The 22912-nt window shown below is 36.9% G+C and overlaps 1 protein-coding gene across 8 annotated transcripts in view; it reads left to right on the plus strand.

Annotated features, from left to right (window-relative positions):
* The window catches only part of RFX3 (regulatory factor X3), a 337765-nt gene that overhangs the window by 114802 nt on the left and 200051 nt on the right, over positions 1 to 22912 (plus strand). For 7 of the 8 annotated variants that reach the window (XM_070794588.1, XM_070794586.1, XM_070794585.1 and 4 more), the window contains one exon: positions 22111 to 22235. In XM_070794588.1, the coding sequence (XP_070650689.1) occupies positions 22119 to 22235 (117 nt within the window). In that variant the 5' untranslated portion in view covers positions 22111 to 22118. Of the gene's footprint in view, positions 1 to 13957; positions 15026 to 22110; positions 22236 to 22912 lie in introns of those variants that run through there. The other variant, XM_070794590.1, reaches the window with a different exon arrangement.

Raw genomic sequence — 22912 nt, forward strand, 5'->3', positions numbered from 1 at the left:
AAGTTGTTACTGTATGGTTTGCAGTTTGTTTCTTTAATTTGCCATGCTATACCATCATGTAATCTGTCTATTACAGGAAAAGCCAGTGGTTCTCAGCAGCAGTTGGGGCAGTAGATTAGACAACCATACTGGAATCATGTTTGGTATATATGTGGGCACTTTGAAAAGCTCCTTGCTTCAGATACCCTCCTTGGGCTTGTTGTTCCTCTCATAGGAACACTGATAACATCCTTTCTTTTTGTGGATGAACAAACTGAGGCTCAGTTTAAAGTGACTGTAATAAATGGCAAAATAGGCCCAACATAGCATAATGTAAGGAGTAGTGATCTTAAAGTCAGCTGAACCTAGGTTTGAGTTCTAGAACTACTGCTTGCTAGATATATGACCCTGGATGGGTTATTTAAACACTACAATTTTATGCCCTAAAATATAGATCATAATCACTTCAAGGAGTTGTTGTCCTGTGTGCTTATATAATGTTTTTTTCTATCTTGATTGTCAAAATTAAATGGAATAAAATATTTATAAAATGCCAAGTTAATCAGATTGTTTGGTACATTGTAGGGCTTCATATATACTTGCCATATAAAGATCATGTAAGTTATTGCCTGATGCCGAAGTAAATGCTTTTAGTTTTTTCTCACAGTCAATTATCTTTACAAACTTTATTCTGTCCTTTTGACCTGGAAACATTTGTATGTGTGTAGGGAAGATAAGTTATTGTGGGTGGGGTTACCATGAATGGGTATGGTAATCACATAGGTTCAGAGTTCAGGGGAGATCTAAGTTGTGAATAAATTCCAGGAAGGCCAGAGGTTGGGGCAGTCAGAGATACTGGCCTCTAAATTCTAGCAATGGACAGAGAGAGACTGAGGGGTCAGTACTCATGTGCTATGAGAGAGAACATCATCTTCATCTGATTGTATGGCATTCGCAGAGACAGTTTCTATTAGAATCTAGGTCAATGAGAAGAACAACAGTAGATTTGAAAGTCACCATAATATACAAGTGAACATTAAGGCTGCACTATTAGTCAACGGACAGTGTGTACATAGTGGAACACAGAAGGACAAGCATGTATCTTCAGGGAATAGTCTTTGTTAGAGAATTAAAGAGGAGGCAGCCAGGAAAGTTAATGCTTCCCTAATCCTTCCATTTTCTTCAGTATCTAAATGCAGTGACTTGCATTCTACAAGTGAATTTTGAACTTTGATGCACATAGGCTGTGAGCTTAATTTATTAGTTTATTATTGTATCTATTAAAATGATATGTAATGTGATGTGCTTTTTTGGTTAAACTCGAAATATTTCTGGGAGTCTTTCAAACGGATGTGTGTAATGAACACTTAAGGACCATAATGTTTTTCAACTTCCTGCTGACATTGCAGGACCATGAGTTTATTCAATTAAGAGTGCCATTCTCAGTGAAAATTTCAAGTGTGAAATGCAAATTTTGTTTCTGTTAACTTGGAACTATGAAAAACAGCAAAAAATTTCAAGCAGGGGGTAGTGTGGCAAGAACATAGATTTTATAGTCAGATCAAGTTCCATGTCGGTCTTGGTGTTGTCTTTTACTGGAAGTAAAACTTTGAAAAAATATTTCTGGATCTCAGTGTTCATTTTTATAAAGTAGAGAACAACATACATTTTTTCAAAGTTGTCATGAGAATTAAAGTATTAAATTTAGTGGTAGGAACTCAATAATAAACAGCAGCTTTAAAAGAATATAACTGAAGAGCTGAGGATGGAAAAAATTTCTTATTTATTGGTAGAATCTTTTGGGTACCAAACAGCAGCCTTAACTTTCTTAATGTTATTTAGGTGGAGGGCATGACTTTTTTTTTCTGTTTCCTGAGTTATTGCTTAGTATTCATCTTTCCATGCTGAGATGCCATACAAAAAAGCTTAAACGGTTTTTCGCTTGCAGACTCACAGTTGGCCAGGAGAACCACTATATTACAGAATTTAACTTATATTTGCTCCAGATATTTTGACTGTAAAGGTGTTAAAGCAGTGAACTCTTAGATTAAATTCTACATTCAGGAAGCACTGATTTCTTGCCTTCAAAGCAAGAAAGGAAGAAGGCATGAATTCTTCAAAAAGTAGTATCCAGGATGTGCAGTAGATAATAAGTTATCAGTAGGTACCTTTTTCTATTGATGTGCCTTTTTTTCTCCCTCAAGTGAAAGCTATACATGAAGAAAAAGCTTAATCTAAATACTGAAGGTGGACCTTTTAAAAATAAAATAAAAGGAGAATTCAGTCCTCAACAAATTGAACAAATTGTAAACTATAATAAAGTATCCCAATTTAATACTTGTGTAAAAATAACTTAATTACACATTATTGGGAAGGAACATAAATCACTTAAATTCAGTTCAGTTCACTTGCTCAGTCGTGTCTGACTCTTTGTGACCCCATGGACTGCAGCATGCCAGGCTTCCCTTTCCATCCCCAGCTCTCGGAGCTTACTCAAACTCATGTCCATCGAGTCAGTGATGCCATCCAACCATCGCATCCTCTGTTATCCCCTTCTCCTCCTACCTTCAATCTTTCCCAGCATCAGGGTCTTTTCTAGTGAGTCAGTTCTTTGCATCAGATGGCCAAAATATTGGAGTTTCAGCTTCAGCATCATCACTTAAATTATGAATTGTTAATTATTGTTGAGCCTTATTCATGATATTTAACAAAATAACTTTTGGGTAAATTGAATACATTTAAATGCTTTGTGTTATGTTATACTTTAACAAATATTTTCATAATTCTCTAAGACTATGTAGATATTGGATAAGTTTTCTTTAGGAGAAAAGGTTGTAATTGAAAAAAAATTAGATGTTACTATAAAGTGTCAGTTTGTAGAAATCTGTATAGTCTGTGTATTTCTCAAGGGAAAGGCTTTTGGATATTTTGGTTTTTCTTGTTAAATTGAGATAAATTTTCATGTTAAAACCTGTGCTTTAAGAACCAACTTAAGATGTCCCATTTTTAGATTCTTCAGTATAATACACATTGGAATCTTATTTTGTGATTACTCTGTTATCTTTGTTGATTTTTATTAAATTCATACTAAAACAATAACATAGATTTTCAGCTTGGTGGTAGCTTTATTAATACCCAATTTGGAAGAAAAATGAATTTAATACTAGAATTGCCAGCAATGATGATTTTAAAAATAAGAAGTTTGTAATTTTTTTCCTGAAAGTTCAAAGATAGGCATGAATTTCCCCATTTATAAAATAACTTTGAGTAAAAACATATTACTTCCTATATTTTGGAACCAGGTGATAGCTTTTCTTGCAGGCGTTGTTGCATCTCTGGAAGCTGCCCTGGGGACTTAGGTTTCACTGACAATGGGTTTGGAGCAACAGCTGGTGAACTTCAGAAATGTCAGCTTCATCCTTTGCACCTTTATTTTATGACTTTTTACTCAATATATTTGCTCTAGGAAAAATGTATGGTTTTTAGAATTTTCTCAGGAAGACAAAAAGTAAAATGAATTAATAATCTTTCTTTATTAATTTTTCCTGATAATCTTGTTGGAAACCTTTGTTTCTTTTCCCTTTCTACTGTTAATTATTATTTACCTACTTAAAAACAAAAATATAGTGGAGTTACCTTGAAGTCACGTTAAGAGCTAAGTTATCCCTTGTCAAGTAGTATGATAGAGCTTCATTGCATAGATCAAACAGGCAGACCACAGCCTAAACTATGACACAGGGTCTTACCTTGAAGTGCTCTGAGCCTACATTGCTCTAAACATAATCACATAGAGTAATATGACTAGTGTTGACTGTTAGTGGTCTTATTATAGAGTGGTTCTACTGTAGTCTGGTAAGTATAAGGAAGGAATATTCAGTGCTGTTGATCTAATTTTACAGTAACCTTTGTTTTGAGACACCAGATACTTTGGACATGTGGCTTATCTGTAAGTTTTGAAAAACAGTTTAGCTATTATTTTTTATGTCTATAATGATTGAAATGGTGTGACTCTACCAAACCTCAAAATGTCAAAATTAGTTGTTAAAATGTCTGAGAACAATTTTAAAGAAAAAATGATTGACATAATTAAGCTACATTGCTGACTCAGCCTATGTACTTAGAGCAATTTGGAGGAGCTGTTGTGTGGCTACTAGTTAACTATGGGCCTAACTAGGTGCTTATATCGGAGAAGGCAATGGTACCCCACTCCAGTACTCTTGCCTGGAAAGTCCCATGGACAGAGGAGCCTGGTAGGCTGCAGTCCATGGGGTCGCCAAGAGTCGGACACGACTGAACGACTTCACTTTCACTTTTCACTTTCATGCATTGGAGAGGGAAATGGCAACCCACTCCAGTGTTCTTGCCTGGAGAATGCCAGGGATGGGGGAGCCTGGTGGGCTGCCGTCTATGGGGTCACACAGAGTTGGACACGACTGAAGCGACTTAGCAGCAGCAGCAGCAGGTGCTTGTATTTGGGAAAGTGGAGCAGGATGAGTAAAAGGGAAGGAGGTATGGGAGAAAAGAAAGAGAAAGGGACTCAGGGAGAAAGAATGATTGATTCATTAGCTTACATTAAAAAACATTCTGTTGTCTTAATGAAACAGAATGTATCAGTCAATGTTGAATAAACCTTGTGAACAAAGAGAATTTTCATTGTAAACAACCTTTTTTGCTCTGAGGGAAAAAACCACCCTTGTAAATCAGGGCTCAGTTGTGTCCAGCTCTTTGCGGCCCCATGGACTGCAGCCTGCCAGGCTCCTCTGCCCATGGAATTTTCCAAGCAAGAATACTGGAGTGGGGTGCCATTTCCTACTCTAGATGATCTTCCCAACCCAGGGATCAAACCCATGTCTCTTGAATCTACTGCATTGGAAGGAGAAGCCCTTGTAAATCTGGTTTGTATAAAAAAGGACCCTGCAGAGAGAAGTAATCAGCCCACATTTGTATATGGTTTTGAATATAATATATGCATGTCTTGGTACAACAAGAAAAATCATTTATATTACCTTCATAAGAAAGGTGACAAAGAAAATACAAGTTTTGAGTACTTATATTGGGAGGTGTTTGCTTTCAACTGGCTTTAATGTCCTTCAATATTATAGAACTACAATAGAACTACTACAGAACTATGTAAATTAGTAGATGACTTATGAGGCAATAAAAACCCAACAGTATGCATCACATGCATAAAGAAGTTATGCAATATGGTTGGTTTGGGAGTTACATTTGTACCAAATAATTTAAAAATTTTTAAAAGGAGGAGTGATCATAATATGTAAAAGAAGTAATTGCATAACATTTTAACATGAATAAATAGTGCAAGTTGTGGAAAGCTTGTAAACCTGCCATCTAAAACTGATTACCCTTATGAGCATTTCATGCTGTTTGACAGTGAAAAGTACACCTTGTAAAAGCTGTTACACAAACCATTACATTTAAAAGGTTTCCATCTCACACCCCAAAATTACACTTATTTGCTGCAAGTGAAAATTCAGAATTTGTTCCTTGTTTATTTTGGTGGCAGTTATCATGGTGTTGAATTTTGCTTCTCCCCCTTCTTCCTGGAAAACTAGAAATTAGCCTTTTTAATTTCTTTATTTCAGTATAAACACAGTCAGTTTGTGTGCTATAGGCTACAGACAGAGATAATGTAATAATGAAAGTCGAACCTGAAACACTCTGATATTCCGTGTAATAATAAAATACTGAACCTAGGTCACTTAGATGCTTCATGTATATGAGGAATAGACACATGAAAACACAAAAGACAAAAGACAATTTTGCAAGAGGATTCAGAATCTCTACAGAATATAAAATCCAGTGACCCATTTTAGTTAGCATCTCCATACACACACACGTTTGCCGTACTTGAACTCTTGTTAAACATCTTCAAAGAATACCTTAATCATTTATGTGAGAAAGAAACTTGAAAATGTCTAAGAGACTCACTTATTTTAGGGTTTCATTCTCCATGTTATGTGCATTTCTTTCATTGTGTAAGAAGCAGTTTGAGCTTTTGACAGGCCTTCCTACTTCTTTTTGCATGCATTCCTTCTTTCTTCTCTTATGCACCATAGTTTGTTAGAAAGAGCTATTGACTGGGAATTGGGAGTTTTGAGTTCTAATGCCAACTCTGCTACTAACTGATGGATCCATTTGGTTTATTGGTCTCAGATTCCCTGTGAAATGGGGACCTGAACCATATGACCTTGCGGATACTTTTTAGCCTTAAATGCTGTGATTTTGAGAAGTAGAGCATTTATCTGAAAATCTATTATATGCCCTCTTCTCCAGGTTTTTTTTTTTTTTTTACTGAGTGATCAATTTACTGAATGGATATTTCTTCTAAGAGCAGTTTGCTGAAACATGAAATTCATTGGGTGGCAATTTTGTTAAGTTTTCCAAGTACTCTGATTTATTAGTTAGCTAAGAACCAGTTTTCCAAATTATCATCTGCCTGAAATATGTTTGTATTAATTACATATAAAATTTATCACAAATTACACTGCACTAAATAGTCACAAAAGCTTTTGAAATTTTGGTAAGAAGTATTAATTAGGCAAGCATCATCACTGTGAACAAAACTAGTGGAGGTGACACAATTCCAGTTGAGCTATTCCAAATCTTGAAAGATGATGCTGTGAAAGTGCTGCACTCAATATGCCAGCAAATCTGGAAAACTCAGCAGTGGCCACAGGACTGGAAAAGGTCAGTTTTCATTCCAATCCCAAAGACAGGCAATGCCAAAGGATGCTCAAACTACTGCACAATTGCACTCATCTCACACGCTAGTAAAGTAATGCTCAAAATTCTCCAAGCCAGGCTTCAGCAATACGTGAACCATGAACTTCCTGATGTTCAAGCTGGTTTTAGAAAAGGCAGAGGAACCAAAGATCAAATTGCCAACATCTGCTGGATCATCACAAAAGCAAGAGAGTTCCAGAAAAACATCTATTTCTGCTTTATTGACTATGCCAAAGCCTTTGACTGTGTGGATCACAATCAACTGTGGAAAATTCTTCAAGAGATGGGAATACCAGACCACCTGATCTGCCTCTTGAGAAATCTGTATGCAGGTCAGGAAGCAACAGTTAGAACTGGACATGGAACAATAGACTGGTTCCAAATAGGAAAAGGAGTATGTCAAGGCTGTGTATTGTCACCCTGCTTATTTAACTTATATGCAGAATACATCATGAGAAACACTGGACTGGAAGAAACACAAGCTGGAATCAAGATTGCCAGGAGAAATATCAATAACCTCAGATATGCAGATGACACCACCCTTATGGCAGAAAGTGAAGAGGAACTCAAAAGCCTCTTGATGAAAGTGAAAGAGGAGAGTGAAAAAGTTGGCTTAAAGCTCAACATTCAGAAAACTAAGATCATGGCATACAGTCCCATCACTTCATGGGAAATAGATGGGGAAACAGTGGAAAGAGTGTCAGACTTTATTTTTCTGGGCTCCAAAATCACTGCAGATGGTGACTGCAGCCATGAAATTAAAGACGCTTACTCCTTGGAAGGAAAGTTATGACCAACCTAGATAGCATATTGAAAAGCAGAGACATTACTTTGCCAACAAAGGTCCGTCTAGTCAAGGTTATGGTTTTTCCAGTGGTCATGTATGGATGTGAGAGTTGGACTGTGAAGAAGGCTGAGCACCAAAGAATTGATGCTTTTGAACTGTGGTATTGGAGAAGATTCTTGAGAGTCCCTTGGACTGCAAGGAGTTCCAACCAGTCCATTCTGAAGGAGGTCAGCCCTGGGATTTCTTTGGAAGGAATGATGCTAAAGCTGAAACTCCAGTACTTTGGCCACCTCATGTGAAGAGTTGACTCATTGGAAAAGACTCTGATGCTGGGAGGGATTGGGGGCAAGAGGAGAAGGGGATGACAGAGGATAAGATGGCTGGATGGCATCACTGACTCGATAGATGTGAGTCTCAGTGAACTCTGGGAGTTGGTGACAGACAGGGAGGCCTGGCATGCTGCGATTCATGGGGTCTCAAAGAGTCGGACACGATGAGCGACTGATCTAATCTGATCTGATCTGATTAATTAGGCTTTCCTGGTAGCTCAGCTAGTAAAGAATCTGCCTCCAATGCAGGAGACCCTGGTTCGATTCCTGGGTTGGGAAGATCCCCTGGAAAAGGATAGGCTACCCACTCCAGTATTCATGGGCTTCCCTGGTAGCTCAGATGGTAAAGAATCTGCCTGCAGTGTGGGAGACCTTGGTTTGATTTCCGAGCGGGGAAGATTCCCCTGGAGAAGCATGACAACACACTCCAATATTCTTTCCTGGAGAATCCCCATGGACAAAGGAGCCTGGCAGGCTGTATAGTCCATGGGATTGCAAGGAGTTGAAGATGACCAAGCAACTAAGCACACACATTAATTAGTTTTAATTTTTCCACAGCAGCTTCACCACAGATATTTGTCAACAAATATTTATCAGTACAGCCCAGTTGAATGTCAAATGTATTGTTGATACTATACACAAAATCTGTTAAGGCATACAAATATTAGAATATGGGAGTTATAAAATTCTGCCATAATCGGAATTGAAAGTGAAGTCACATTAGAAAATTAGGAGAAAATATTCCTAATAAATAACTTGGTTGTAAATGGCTCTCAGTTCAGTTCAGTCACTCAGTTGTGTCCGACTCTTTGCAACCCCATGAATTGCAGCATACCAGGCCTCCCTGTCCATCACCAACTCCCGGAGTTCACTCAAACTCATGTCCATCGAGTCGATGATGCCATCCAGCCATCTCATCCTCTGTCATCCCCTTCTTCTCCTGCTTGCAATCCCTACCAGCATCAGGGTCTTTTCCAATGAGTCAACTGTTCGCATGAGGTGCAAAATCCTTACATAAATATTGGAGTTTCAGCTTCAGCATCAGTCCTTCCAATGAACACCCAGGTTTGAGAAAACTATATTTTTTCACAATTTTTAAATATTAAATGCACCTGATATAGTGTGCTCTAATAGTACTGTTTCTGCAGGGTCTTAAACTCATCCTCCTTGTAGATTCATCTGTTCATTCAACAAATTGAAGATCCTCTGTGTGTTAGGCAGTGTTACATATTTGTAGGTGAAAAAGATAAGCATAGTCCATGTGCTCATGGTTTTTATAATCATCTGGAGAGACAGTTAAACTGCATCTAATATTGTTGCTAGCTGAGTAAAAGTAAGATGCTATAGGAACACTCAAATACCAGATCCAGACTTATTTGGAAGCAGAGGGGTCACGGAGAGGGAATAGTGATGGGGTTTGGGAGAGTGTCTGGGGGAAGTGGAAGGTATTCTGAGATCTGAAAGATAAAGTGAAGAGGTGGGAAGGCACATTTGAGTCAAAGAGAACTTCCTGTGCAAAAGCCCTGGGATCAGGAAGCCGAGAGTAGTTCCATATGGCTAACTTGTATTTTGGAGAAGGAAGTGGTAACCCACTCCAGTGTTCTTGCCTAGAGAATCCTGTGGATGGAGGAGCCTGGTGGGCTGCTGTCCATAGGGTCGCACAGAGTCCGTCACGACTGAAGCGACTTAGCAGCAGCAGCAGCAGCTTGTATTTAGTACTCTCTGGAGATGGTAGGCGGGAGCTATATTCTAAAGAGTCTTTCTTACATACCCTTGTTGAGGGCTTTGCTGTTCATCCTAAGGGCACTGGGAACCTATTGCAGGAACTGACCTCCACTCTGAAGCTGAAGAGATGAAGATAATGTGAGTCAATTTTGAGAGACAAAGAAGCAGAATCATTGGCCTCCGTAATTGATTAGATTTGGGAATTGAGAGAGAAAAGTTTGGTGATAAAAGAAATGATAGAACAGTCACTGTTGAAGGTATTTTAAGGGTTAAAGGAAGAGTTCTGTTTTAGTCCCCTGGGGAGATCCCCAAAGTGTAAGAAGAGGAGGGAGGGTAGAAATGAAACGCATCATGTAAAATTTTACAATTATATAAAACATTACATAATGACAATAGCTTTTAATAATAGAGAATTTACAGGTGATTTGCATATTAATATCCCCAGTTAAGGGGTCTTAACCATAGATTTATGAGATAGCCTAAGGCCTAAGGCTTTAGAAGGAACTCTTGCTTTTGAAGCCATGAAAATGCTTTAGAGTGAATTGAAAGGAGTGCATCACCAATTCCAAAAAAGAAGCTTGAAGGAAGTGTCTTTAGTTCAGTATTATTGACTTATTTCAAGTATTATTCATTTTTAGAAGTAATTTTCTGGTTAAGTTTGAGGGCGAACAGAGTTGGGTAGAATCTTCAATCTATTTTAATTTTCATCTTTTATCCAAGCCTTTTTTTCTAAGTGTGTACATATGCATTTTATAATGAAAGTCAGTGTAACTATTTCACTTGATTAATAATAGTATTATGTTTTAGAGCAGTTATTTCCAGTATTTATGTATGTATGAATATATAGGTTTTTTTGAAGTCTACCCTCTCTCCCATGTTCACTACATTCACCAAAAAATGGCAGTAATGAGAGTTTAGTTCTTTTAAGATATTGTACATTTAGTGGGGTATATTATTTCCATTATTAGCAATGTTATTATACAGTATTATATCCCCTTTTAGATGTGTTGATCTCTTTGAGCCTGTCATTGCAATAGTTAGGAACTGCAAAAGGCTCTATTCTTTACTTTTATAAAAAGAAAAAGAAATAAGAGGTAGAAAAAAATAGAAAAATTTCTTGCGTGGGAAAGAGAATCCAAGAAAAAGTTGTTATTGAAGCCTTTTTTGGTGTGAAGAAAATTAAGAATTCGTGTTTTACTTCACTCCCTGTTAAATCCAAAGGAAATCCTGTTTGGAGACAGCATTACCTGTTTGCTTTCTTTTGTGGTTCTTTAAGTAGGCTACCTTTTAAGCCAGTGTTTCCTCTCTCTTTGCTCTCATCCCATCTAAAGTAAGACCATTTATTTGGGAGCCCCAGCTGGCCACCATATTTTTCTTTATCAACACAAATCATAAGGCTGAAAGTGAATAATTTCATGTGTGTGGATAAAGCCCACTACTGAGTATAGGGAAAAAAAAACTTTTTAATAAAGTTTAGGGTGTGTAGGAAGAAGAAACCAGATGTCACTAGGCTTGTTTTAAAAGAGACACTAAACACCTAAATTCCCCACCTATATCCCCTTCTCAGTTTGAGATCTATGGAAAGGGCACCACTGCTTTTATGAGTTTCAGTATGTGGGAACAGAATTGAAATTCATGTCTTTATTCTGAATTGGACAATAAGTACCAGGCAATGTCATAAGAAAGGGATCATATTTAACATTTGGGAATGTGTATTACCATTGATTTCCTTCTTTCAGCAGAAATATGACCAAGTTCGTGGCACTAGCAATGAATGGACCTGTAGATATAATCTCCATATAATGTTTTTTAACTTCTTATTTTGTATTGAGGTATAGCCAGTTGGGCTTCCCTGGTAGCTCAACTGGTAAAGAATCTACCTGCAAGGCAGGAGACCCCAGTTCGATTCCTGGGTTGGGAAGATCCCCTGGAGAAGGGCATGGCATCCCACTCCAGTATTCTTGCCTGGAGAATCCTCATGGACAGAGGAGCCTGGCGGGCTACAGTCCATGGAGTTGCAAAGAGTTGGACATGACTGAGGGCTTAAGCACAGCACAGAATATAGCCAGTTAACAATGTTGTGATAGTTTGGGGGGAACAGCAAGGGGACTCAGCCATACAAGTACATGTATCAGTTCTCCATCAAACTCTCCTCCCATCCAGGCTGCTACATAACAGTTGAGTGGAATTCCATGTGCTATACAGTAGATCCTGGTTGGTTATCCATTTTAAATATAGCAGAGTATATATGTCCATCCCAAACTCCCTAACTATTCCTTCCACCCATCCCTTCCACCGGCAACCATAAGTTCGTTCTCTTAAGTCTGTGTGTCTGTTTCTGTTTTGTAAGTAAATTCATCTGTGTCATTTCTTATAGCTTCTACATAGAAGGGATATCATATCATTCAGTATGACAATCTCTCGGTCTACCCATGTTGCTGCAAATGGCATTATTTAATTCTTTTAAAATAATTATGTGTACATAGGTACAATGGACTGAGTAGTAGTCCATTTTATATATGTACCACATTTTATCTGTTCCTCTGTTGATGCACATGCTGCTTCCATGTCTTGGGTATTGTTCACACACCAGTGAACACTGGGGTGTTTGTATCCTTTCAGATCATGTTTTTCTCTGGTTATATACCCAGAAGTGGGATTGCAGGGTTATATGATAGCTCTTATTTTCAGTTCTTTACGGAACCTCTGTACTGTTCTCCATAGTAGCTGTACCAATTTACATTCCCACCAACAGTGTAGGAGGGTTCCTTTCTCTTCACACTCTCCCAGCATTTATTCTTTGTGGATTTTTTGATGATAGCCATTCTGGCTAGTGTGAGGTGACAGCTCATTGTAGTTTTGTTTTTCATTTCTCTAATAATTAGTGATGTTGAACATCTTTTTATGTGCCTCTTGGCCATCTGTATGTCTTCTTTGGAGAAGTACCTATATAAGTCTTCTGCCTATTTGTTAACTGAGTTGTTTGTTTTGATGCTGTTAAGCATCATGAGCTGGTTATAAATTTTGGATACTAATCCCTTGTAGGCCACATCATTTGCAAATATTTTCTCCCCATCTGTGGGTTGTCTTTTCATCTTGTTTATTGTTTCCTTTGCTGTGCAAAAGCTTTTGAGTTTAAGTCAGTCCCATTTGTATATTTTCATTTTTATTTACATTATCCTGGGAGATTGATCAAAAAAGATACTGCTGCAATTTATGTCAGAGTGTTCTGCCTATGTTTTCCTCTAGGAATTTTATAGTGTATAGTCTCACATTTAGGTCTGTAATCCATTTTGAGCTTATTTTTGTGTATGGTGTTAAAGAATTATCTGATTTCATTGTTTTGCATGTAGCCTGTTCCATTAGAAATATTGAAAATGTTGGTTTTTAGAGCACTTTGGGAATTTTGAGCCACTTAGTAGGAAGGCAGACAGAACTTTTACTTACTGAAAGGATCAAATACTATACAGGTATTTTGGGGATTATAAGGGCTATTTTACAGACTACAAAACTGACTTTTTGGGATGGCTTCAGGGTAGGATGAGTCTCTGGAGCTCATGTTGCTTTTGACCAGTAAGCCTGTGGTTAGCTTGAGGCCACCCAAAGTTAAGATCATTGGTTTGGGAAAGCTTGTATTCAGGAGTCCTTAGGAGTTACACTGTTGTCACTGTATACCCTCAAGAATTTTACCAAACCATGCCATTTTACGGACAAGGCAGTGGCACCCCACTCCAGTACTCTTGCCTGGAAAATCCCATGGACGGAGGAGCCTGGTGGGCTGCACTCCATGGGGTCACTAAGAGTCAGACACGACTGAGCGACTTCACTTTCACTTTTCACTTTCCTGCATTGGAGAAGGAAATGGCAACCCACTCCAGTGTTCTTGCCTGGAGAATCCCAGGGATGGGGGAGCCTGGTGCGCTTCTGTCTATGAGATCACCCAAAGTCAGACACGACTGAAGTGACTTAGCAGCAGCAGCAGCAGTAGCATGCCATTTTATATCTGTGAATAAAATTATACCATGGGCTGCATATTATTTGGCATCCTGCTTCTTATACTTAAGTATTATGAACATCTTCCCATGCTGACTTTTATAGATCTATAGAGTGTTCCATTATAGGAATATAGAATAGAAGAATTTATTAGTTCCCCCATTACAGACATTTCAGTTATTATTGACTGTCATAAATAATACTTGAGTGAACATCTTTGTATTTGTGTATATTAGTATATTATTAGAGATTATATTATTATATAGAGATATTATATAGAGATATTATATTATATTATTATTATATATTATATTATATTATATATTATTATATTATATTATATAGAGATATTATTATTATATTATATAGAGATACTAGCCTAAATGGGTCCATTTGACTGTTTTTTTAAGACAAATTTAAATTCTTAAAAGGAAACAAGTCTCATATTATTTCCTCTTCCATCTATAAATATTTTCTGAACACAAGGTTAGTACATATCTCTTTTAACCCATGATATGCTTTTCTATGTCATAAACATAACTTTGGTTACATAGTGATCAAATACTAGGCATAGTACATACTTACAGTTCATGTGATATTTGTGTCCATTTGTTCAAATTCAGAATTCTTTCTTAGCACCCAAAGTCTCCATAGAATACTTTATCTTGATGATTTCACTAAAATAGCCTCACCTGTCTAGCTGTTTATATTGCTGCCTGGGATCCAGTGTCAGGGTGCCATTATTGGAGTGAGGCAGACCTGAACTTGAATCCTTTCTTTATCTCTTAATAGTTCTGTGATTGTCAGCAAATTACATAATTCTGAGTTTGAGTGAACTCCGGGAGTTGGTGATGGACAGGGAGACCTGGTGTGCTGCAATTCATGGGGTCACAAAGAGTCGGACACGACTGAGCGACTGAACTGAACTGAACTGAAGGCTTTTCTCTGCTATAAAATGAGAATATCTACTTAATGGTTGAAATTAAGGTTCAGTGTATGCAAAGATGCAAAGCATCTATCACATAGGAAATGCTCAACATATGCTAGCTATTCTTATTACTGTCTCTAGTAATGAAAATGATTGATTTATGATAAAATGCTCTTTGTTTTTTAATTCTAAGTGCTGTCATCATTAAATACTCCGTTTAATAGGTTCTAGTCCCTGTCAGGATTGAATTGACCAATAATAAGAAACATTTATAGATTTGTCTCATAGATTTTGGTAAGAATCTTTCTGTATGTTGCATCATTTTGTTCTCAGACTCTTCTTCTAGTAAGAAAAAGTATAGGATATTCAGAAATTTTTGTTCATTGGTTTTCTTTTCTTTTAGCTGTTATCTGAGTGCTCCTTTTTTTTTTTTTTTTAAGCATATGTCACCTAGGTAAGACTGATTGGCCTTTTAATTTGTCAGAGTGAGTGCGAGAAAATGCCAGGCAGGATGGCCTCAGCAGTAGACTGGACAAGCACGTAGGTCTCTTTTCCCAGGAATTACCTCTGTAACTGATAATAGTCTCTCTTGATAACTAGAAACAAATAACAAAATTCTTACATCATTTCAGCAGTGTGGTTTCAGTAATGTGTTAATAGGTTGTTACATTTTTTAATTAGTCCATTAAGATAAAAAATGTTAAAGTTATTTAATTTGATTTGTTTTCTCCAAAGAACAGTTTTTCATAATCTATTTCTGAATCAAAGAGAAAACTTTTGCTTGAAGAGTGAAAAAAGTTACCCAGGCAAACTGTATATGTTACCAGTGTGCTGATTAATCATTGCCAAGATTAATCTCTGTCATCAGTTATCATAGGAAGATGACTGCCAAGCAGTCTACACTATTATCATTCCATCATTTTTCTACAGATCAATTTAGTACAAAAGATTAAATGTACACAGAAGGATTATAGCATCAAATCTAAAAAAGAAGCAGAGCTTTTATAATATAGAAAATAAGAAATTTTTGTTTTACATCTCTTTAGTTACTTGATTTACTGATTTGAGAAAGCCCTGTGCTTTATTTACAATGAGTAAACTTTTCACAGAGGTATATTTCAAGTAAAAAGAGCTGACTGTTAGTTTGTAGTTTAACCAGTTTGTTTTCATTTGTGCTAGTGAAGTGAAAAAAAAAAAAAGCCAAGATATAGTGTTTTACATTTGTAGGTATATTATTCAGCCCAATAAAGTTTTGTCAGTTTCAAAAAAAGAAAACCACATTATTTTAACCCTATATATAATTTCTAATATACCTCATTATTTTTCATTATATTGTCAACTTTGAAAAAAGCTTAATATTCTTAGTTTTTTCCTAAAGAATTGGAATGATCTTAATATTTTCATCATCCACTTCAGAATAGTCAGAAATGTATATTTCATACTGGTTTTGTGTTCAGGAAAGTATGTATCAGCTATTTTGTTTCCCAAAATCATGACTCAGTTGTCTAATTTTAATAAGTAGAGGTTTTCAATGCTATGGGTGTTATATATGCTCTTATTTATTTTCTAACATTTACTCAAGAATACTGATGCTTAATCAGAGTATTAGTAATAATCTCATACTGAAAAAGTTTTGTTGTGATTTTGGATGTTTCTCTGTGAAAGCACACTGATGTTAAACTCCTTATTCTGTATTATAAAAGTAATAATTTTAAATTATGACTTTTTGTTCTGTAAATAGCATTCCTATGGTCTTATGTTGAACCAGGTTTCTAAGTAATTTATTCTTTAATGTCACATTTTAGGTGTGATTTATTTTTACTATACCAATAACTAACTATCATAATAATATTGGTTAATTTGGTTGAAATAGAAATTGGAATTACCATCTTTTGCTTTTCTGTACTAAGGATAAAGGAAGATAATTCTATGTTGTATTCAAATTACAGGTTTTTATTTTGAACTGAACTGAATTAAAACTTGTTACATTCCTTGGTGTGTAATGACAATACAGTCAGTATACTGGGACCAAGCTTTGCAGACTTTGCTTTTTTTTTGGAAAGCAAATTATTTCAGGATAAAAAAACCCAATAAAAATTAGATGATACTATGTACTTTTAAGCTAGCCCAGTTATATAGTTCTGTTTGATAAGTAATTGATTAGGTCAGACTATTAAACCATTTAATCTGGCATGTACATTGTGTGTGATGAAAGAAATCCAGCTGTGAATTTGAGTGTATTAAATAATCTTCAGGAAGTTTCACAAAGAACACTTGAATGCCTTGAAACTTGCAATAATGTGTGTTTGTTCCAAACACATTTGCTTTGCCTGGGTTTTGCCCATCAGGTTGCAGAATGGTAATCTTGCGGCATTCAGCAGCTGGGTTTTTGCAATATTCTTTTCCCTTTTCCAAGGGTTAATTAGCCTTCTTTCAAAATGTGGCCTATTTAGCTGTAGATTCGCATGATTCAGCCAGAGCTGGCCATACAAAGCAAAAACCGTTAACAGGCGGGTGTGTCCAACTGCTTAATTAGCCAGAATAAAAAGGTCCTTTGTCAAACAAGCATCTGTTGCTCTTGACACACCTGACAGCCACATTAGGCAAGGATGACTAGACTGAAATTGTGCATTTCTCTCCTGCAAGAATATACAACTTATTTACATATGGACTGCATCATGGACAAACGGCAGGGGTTTATTTAGCTTATCAAAATGGATTAATGTGACAGCATTTGTGGCTGATAAACAAATATCACTTGAAAGGGGGCTATGAAGGAACTAAACTAACCAAATTACTCCCAAACATAAACAAAACATCAGAAACCACCATTAGATGAATGGGAACACCTCAGATGTACACACAGTCCTTTATACTGGATCTAAAACAAAACCTACAAATGAAGCATGTTAAGACACTACCCTCATGTGATGGTCTGTGCTTTCAAGTAATGTTGGAAAGCTACCAAAATACTCTGCATGTGTCAGTGGGTTTAAATGATCTGTTTAGGAGAATTTGGCGGGAAGCTTACACTTCTCAGCATGCTTTAACATTCAAATTGATCTGCTATTAAATCAGGTCTTCTGAATTAATCAGTTAAAATGCCTCTGGAAAAACACTAGTTGGGATTTATTGAAAATGAAAGTGAAGGTGGCTTAGTTGTGTCTGACTCTTTGTGACCCCATGGACTATACAGTCCATGGAATTCTCCAAGCCAGAATACTGGAGTGGGTAGCCTTTCCCTTCTCCAGGGGATGTTCTCAACCCAGGGGTCGAACCCAGGTCTCCTGCATTGCAGGTGGATTCTTTACCAACTGAGCTACAAGGGATGCCCAAGAATACTGGAGTGGGTAGCCCATCCCTTCTCCAGGGGATTGTCCCGACCCAGGAATCGAACCAGGGTCTCCTGCATTGCAGGCGGATTCTTTACCAAATGGGCAATGAGGCTTCTCTGATAGCTCAGTTCAGTTGTATTATGTCTCAGTAGAAAGAGAATGCTTCCTGCGTTCGATGTCAGAGAGAGAAGAGATGTCTCACTATTATAGATCAAATAGGATAGTTTGAGAATCCCTAAGATTTTCTGTTCAGACCAGTTATCTCTAGCTTTTCATTTGGAAGCCTTTCATTGTGATTTTGCAAAGTATTCAGTAATGTACATTATGACATGTGTGTGGTATATGATAACATGGGCTTTAGAGTAAAGCAAATCTGGATTTGAATTTAGACACTTACTCTTAGCAACTGTGTGACTTTCAGCAAGTTTTTAATCAATTTGTGCTTCAGTTTTCTCATCTTTTAATTGGAAATAATAGCATTACCATTGTAGGGGTCTTTTGAGGATTAAATGAGAAGATATATTTCAAGCTGCTAGCATATTGTGTGGCACCTGGAAAAGACTAGTTAATGAGAGACCTAACTATGGGATTGTGAGTGTTTTTTTGTTATAACTTTTTGAGCCAGTCTCTGGGAGGGATGTGACCAAGATCCTTTGAAGGCCTGAGGCTTTGGTGGAGAGAACCTCTTCTGCAAACTTGAGGAAGAAAATGAAATCAGAGGATAATTAAGTTGTGTCTATTAAGGAAGGGTAGAGACCAAACTGGGAGACTAAGTTCTTATCAATTGGCATGACCCTGTAATTCAGGAGCCAAGGAGATTAGATGATGAGCAGTAACTTGGGAGTAAACAGTAGATATTCTGGAAAGTTATTGAATGTTCTGGATTGGTCTTTCTGTGTTGCTTTTGATGTGGTATATTCTAGAGCGAGAAGCTGGATGGAAATTTCTTCATGACTGTCTAACTTTAAGGTATATAGGCCATCATTTTCTCTCCATCTTATTTTCCCCATTGTATTCTGTAAAGGTTGCTCCTATTAAATAATTGGGATCTTTTTCCTTCTTTCTCATTCTAAAAGTTTACCAATTTGCTTTTTTAAATTCCCTTCACTTCTGGTCTATTCAGTGTCAATTATGAAACTCAGGACTTCTAGTTTGTTAGTAGTTCAGTGCATGAGCTTCAGTGTGATGTCCATACCCTCTTTTTTTTACTTCCAACAGCTATTTGGTCTCGGTTCAGTGACTTAACATCTCTGGGCCTCAGCTGACCCAGAGATGAAGTTAAATTATAAAGATTTTAGTTCCAATCATCTAAAAGTTAAACATTCCTATTAGTAAAGTAGTCAAAGCTTGGGTGTTTCTTTTATGCCTCAAATGCCTATAAAGGCCAAGCATATGTATTGCCATATAAATAATTTGAGTATAAAACACATAATATGGGCTTACCTTTTCTAGATATTCAGATTTTTCAAGAGAATTTAGAAATTTGGCTTTTAACACAGAATTTTCTGGTTTTTAAAGGCTGACAGTTAAAAATTTTAATTTGTAGATAGTCTAGGCTGGCATAGATAGTCTATGCCAAAGCCCATCTATGGAGTCTAATATGGTCCATAGGCACCCAGTTTTCAAATCTGTGCCTTTTATCTTCTGATAAGCTCTCTCAGGTGATTACTGAGGAATTACTTTCAAAGTGCATTTAATTTTTTAAAGATCTTCATTATTTAAAGTCTTAACATTTATTTGTCTAAAACAGTGGTTGTCAAATTATGAGTCATATACCAAAAAACAGTGTGTAGGGTGATCTTCTGTACAGACCCCTGGACACACGAAAGAGCCTCAGTGAAGTTCCTAGCCAAGACTGGAATGAACAGGAGAGGGTTTTACTTTGAGTGACTTCATTGTAAGAATCTCATCCAACCCTGGATTGAATAGCTTAAACACAAAAACATAATTGGCAACTGTGTTCCTCATTTGTGTACTAAATTGACCAATGCCTCTCTTGGAGTTGGGAAGAGAAGCTAAGAAAAACTCACTGAAGATGATATCAGTCTGGTTCATTCCTCATTCCCTGCAGAAAGGTGTCACCTCACTCTCACTAATAGCCCTCTGCTACGGTGCAAGTGGCATCAATTGCCCAAAAGTGTGTAATGAATTAAAGGAAATTGGCATGTGTTTTCTTTTGGGGGAGGGTATTTCTTCCCTCTACAATGGAATAAAGAAGAGGTACAGATAGAGTTCTGAATTTGTGTATCCCCTCTCCCAATTTTGGGAACCACTAATCCCCAGGAGAAGGAAATGGCAACCCACTCCAGTGTTCTTGCCTGGAGAATCCCAGGGATGGGGGAGCCTGGTGGGCTGCCGTCTATGGGGTCGCACAGAGTCGGACACGACTGAAGCGACTTAGCAGCAGCAGCAGTCCCCAGGTAATCTTAATTAGGCAAGAGTTTTATGTAGTGAATACTGTCATTCTCAAATATTGTCAGGCATATTCGTGGTCTTAATACTAGTGAAGAAAAAAGGCTGTGTGTGTGTTTGGAGATCAGTGTTACATTTTTTATTAGCCACAATCTTTAGCTATTTCACATAAAAAAGTCTTCTTTTGGAAAACTGGAGAAACTGACAACTAGTTTTGCTTTCCCATAAATTCAGTTTCAGTGAGCTGAACATTAGCTGGCCCAAATAAATGGAGTGGTAGCCACTGTCACCATCACTTTCCTTCTGTAGCCCCTCTATACCTTCACTGTATGGGCATAACGTTCCTCGTCTGTAAATGGAGATTATAATTATACCAACCACATTGGGTTTTCACGTGGAGTTGTTTATGAATTAACATGTAAAGCATTTAGAAGAGAACATAGCATATGTTAAGTACTCTGTCAGTGTTAGCTTTACTGCTGTATGTTTTTGTATGCATTAAGGTTTATTGTTCTGCTTTAGAGGTTTGACTAACAGTGGAATAAGAATAGTCAATCACCTAAAGTTATATCATTATCAAGGTCTAGAAAGAAAACTAAGCAGAGCTTCTAAGTGAAAAGGCCTAGTCCTTTCTCTACTCCCTGTCACCTTGAGCAAGTCTCTTAACCTCTCTGGCTTTAGTTTTCTCTTTTACGAAATAAGTTTAGATTAGATATCTTCAGAGGTCCGTTTCTGAAATTGAATGAGATGATAGAAAAGGTTTGGGGAAAAATTGGAAGAGGTCATGCTGTGACAAAAGATGCTGAGAGGGGTTAATTTTCTACTGAAAGAACTGAATGCTCTTTCAGAATTTTCTTTGGGAAAATTAATGTTCATCATACTGTTCATGGATTTAAACCATAATGCAGTATTTTTCTTAAGCTACCGATTAAGTATTGTTTTTTCCCCTAGGAAAGAAAACTAGAATTCTGGTCCCTGCTCAATAGCAAAGAAATTAATATTTTTTCTGTTGACTGTAAAAGTAACAAAAGGGAATATCAGGGTCTAAGAAACCATATTTGTTGAATGTACACTGTAAAATTTAATCCTGATTTAGTTATTAAATCCTTAATTTAGTAAGGTAGGCACATAAGAACTGAAAAATATGCCATGTTGTGAATGAGAGATGGTAAAATTTCGTGTCTTTGTTTGCAAATGTCACTAGATAATAGTGATCCTCCTTATCTTTCAAAATATTCACCATTATTGTTGTTTGGCTTTCTTTGTGTAAGAATATAATTTAACTGTAATTTTAGCACCATATCATCCCACAGGCAAGAAAATCAGTGAGCTTGATCCTGTGGCTAAGTTTAGGATATATCGATTGGTTTATATATACACATTAATTTTTAAAAGTCAGTGAATATTGAGTTCGAAAGTTGGACCTCAGAAATAATTTATTGTAAATTGTACACTTCCAGTGACATCCTATAGTTTATAAAAGTGTTGAGAAAGTACAATTTATGACATTTGCATCCAGTTAAGGTTTGTGTTATGAGAATTAAGTCTTCACATAATTTACAATATGACTAGTTTATAGTGTGCTTGAAACAGCTTATAACAGATGAGACCTCATTGAAGTTCAACCTTTATAGCCTCAAAATAAGAGGTATTTCTGGAGATTTTTAAAATGTAGATTAGAAATTTTCTATATTGATTTTAAAAGTGGTCAACATGACTATAACCATGCATGGAATATCAAGAGAGCATGTTGGGTGGAGTTAGAGATATTCTGGGAGTAGAAAGTTAGTCTCAGTGTAGGATGTTAAGAGCAATGTGATGCATCTAGTCATATGAGAAGAGCATTTTAAACTTTCTTTCTGTTTTAATAAATTTTAGAGACCATCATGCAGACGTCAGAGACCGGGTCGGACACAGGTTCGACAGTGACTTTACAGACATCTGTGGCTAGTCAAGCAGCAGTGCCTACACAGGTGGTACAGCAAGTACCGGTCCAACAACAGGTAAGGAGCTGCTGTTCCCAGAGAGGATGCTGTGCATCTCCTTGAGCTGCCCCTCCAACACAGCTGTGTTGAAGAAATGATTCGGATAATACTTTCTGGCACAATGGGTGCCAAAACTGACCTTGTTCAGTTCTTAGATAAAGTCAGCAAATGTTCCTTGAGCATTTTCTGGTGTGCCAAGTTCTTTCTGAGATAGGCTATAGGGATACAAAGATAAACACTCAAACTATAATCCATCTTCCAAAAGAGCCTCTTAAGTCCTAAACAGAGCATTTGTTTCTGACTTGACCACTCTAACTGGGTTTTCTCCTCCTCTTCACCCCTCCTTATTCTTTATCACATCTTCCTATTTCTTTCTTATTGAAATGTTGGCACTCATATTTTTATGTAATTGGCTTATGGTAGTATTTGATAAAGGAGAGGATGTTTGTACCCTACAGGAAGGGATTTTGCGTTTGTGATATTTTGGAAGGTGCCTGGGTGTTATGGTGACTGATACTGTTTAATGAAAATTAAATTATCTTAAAGGTCTGAAAGTCTGAGTCATGCCACTTAAAAAATTGAGAATGAATTCATCATCACATGTTTACTACAAGGCTTATTCATACTTGGGACACTGAGCTTGTTTTGGAAAGCTACTGACAAAATAGTGTTATTTTGTGCCAGTTAATAGTTCT

Source organism: Bos indicus, chromosome 8, assembly GCF_029378745.1.
Source record: "Bos indicus isolate NIAB-ARS_2022 breed Sahiwal x Tharparkar chromosome 8, NIAB-ARS_B.indTharparkar_mat_pri_1.0, whole genome shotgun sequence".
NCBI lineage: Eukaryota > Metazoa > Chordata > Mammalia > Artiodactyla > Bovidae > Bos > Bos indicus.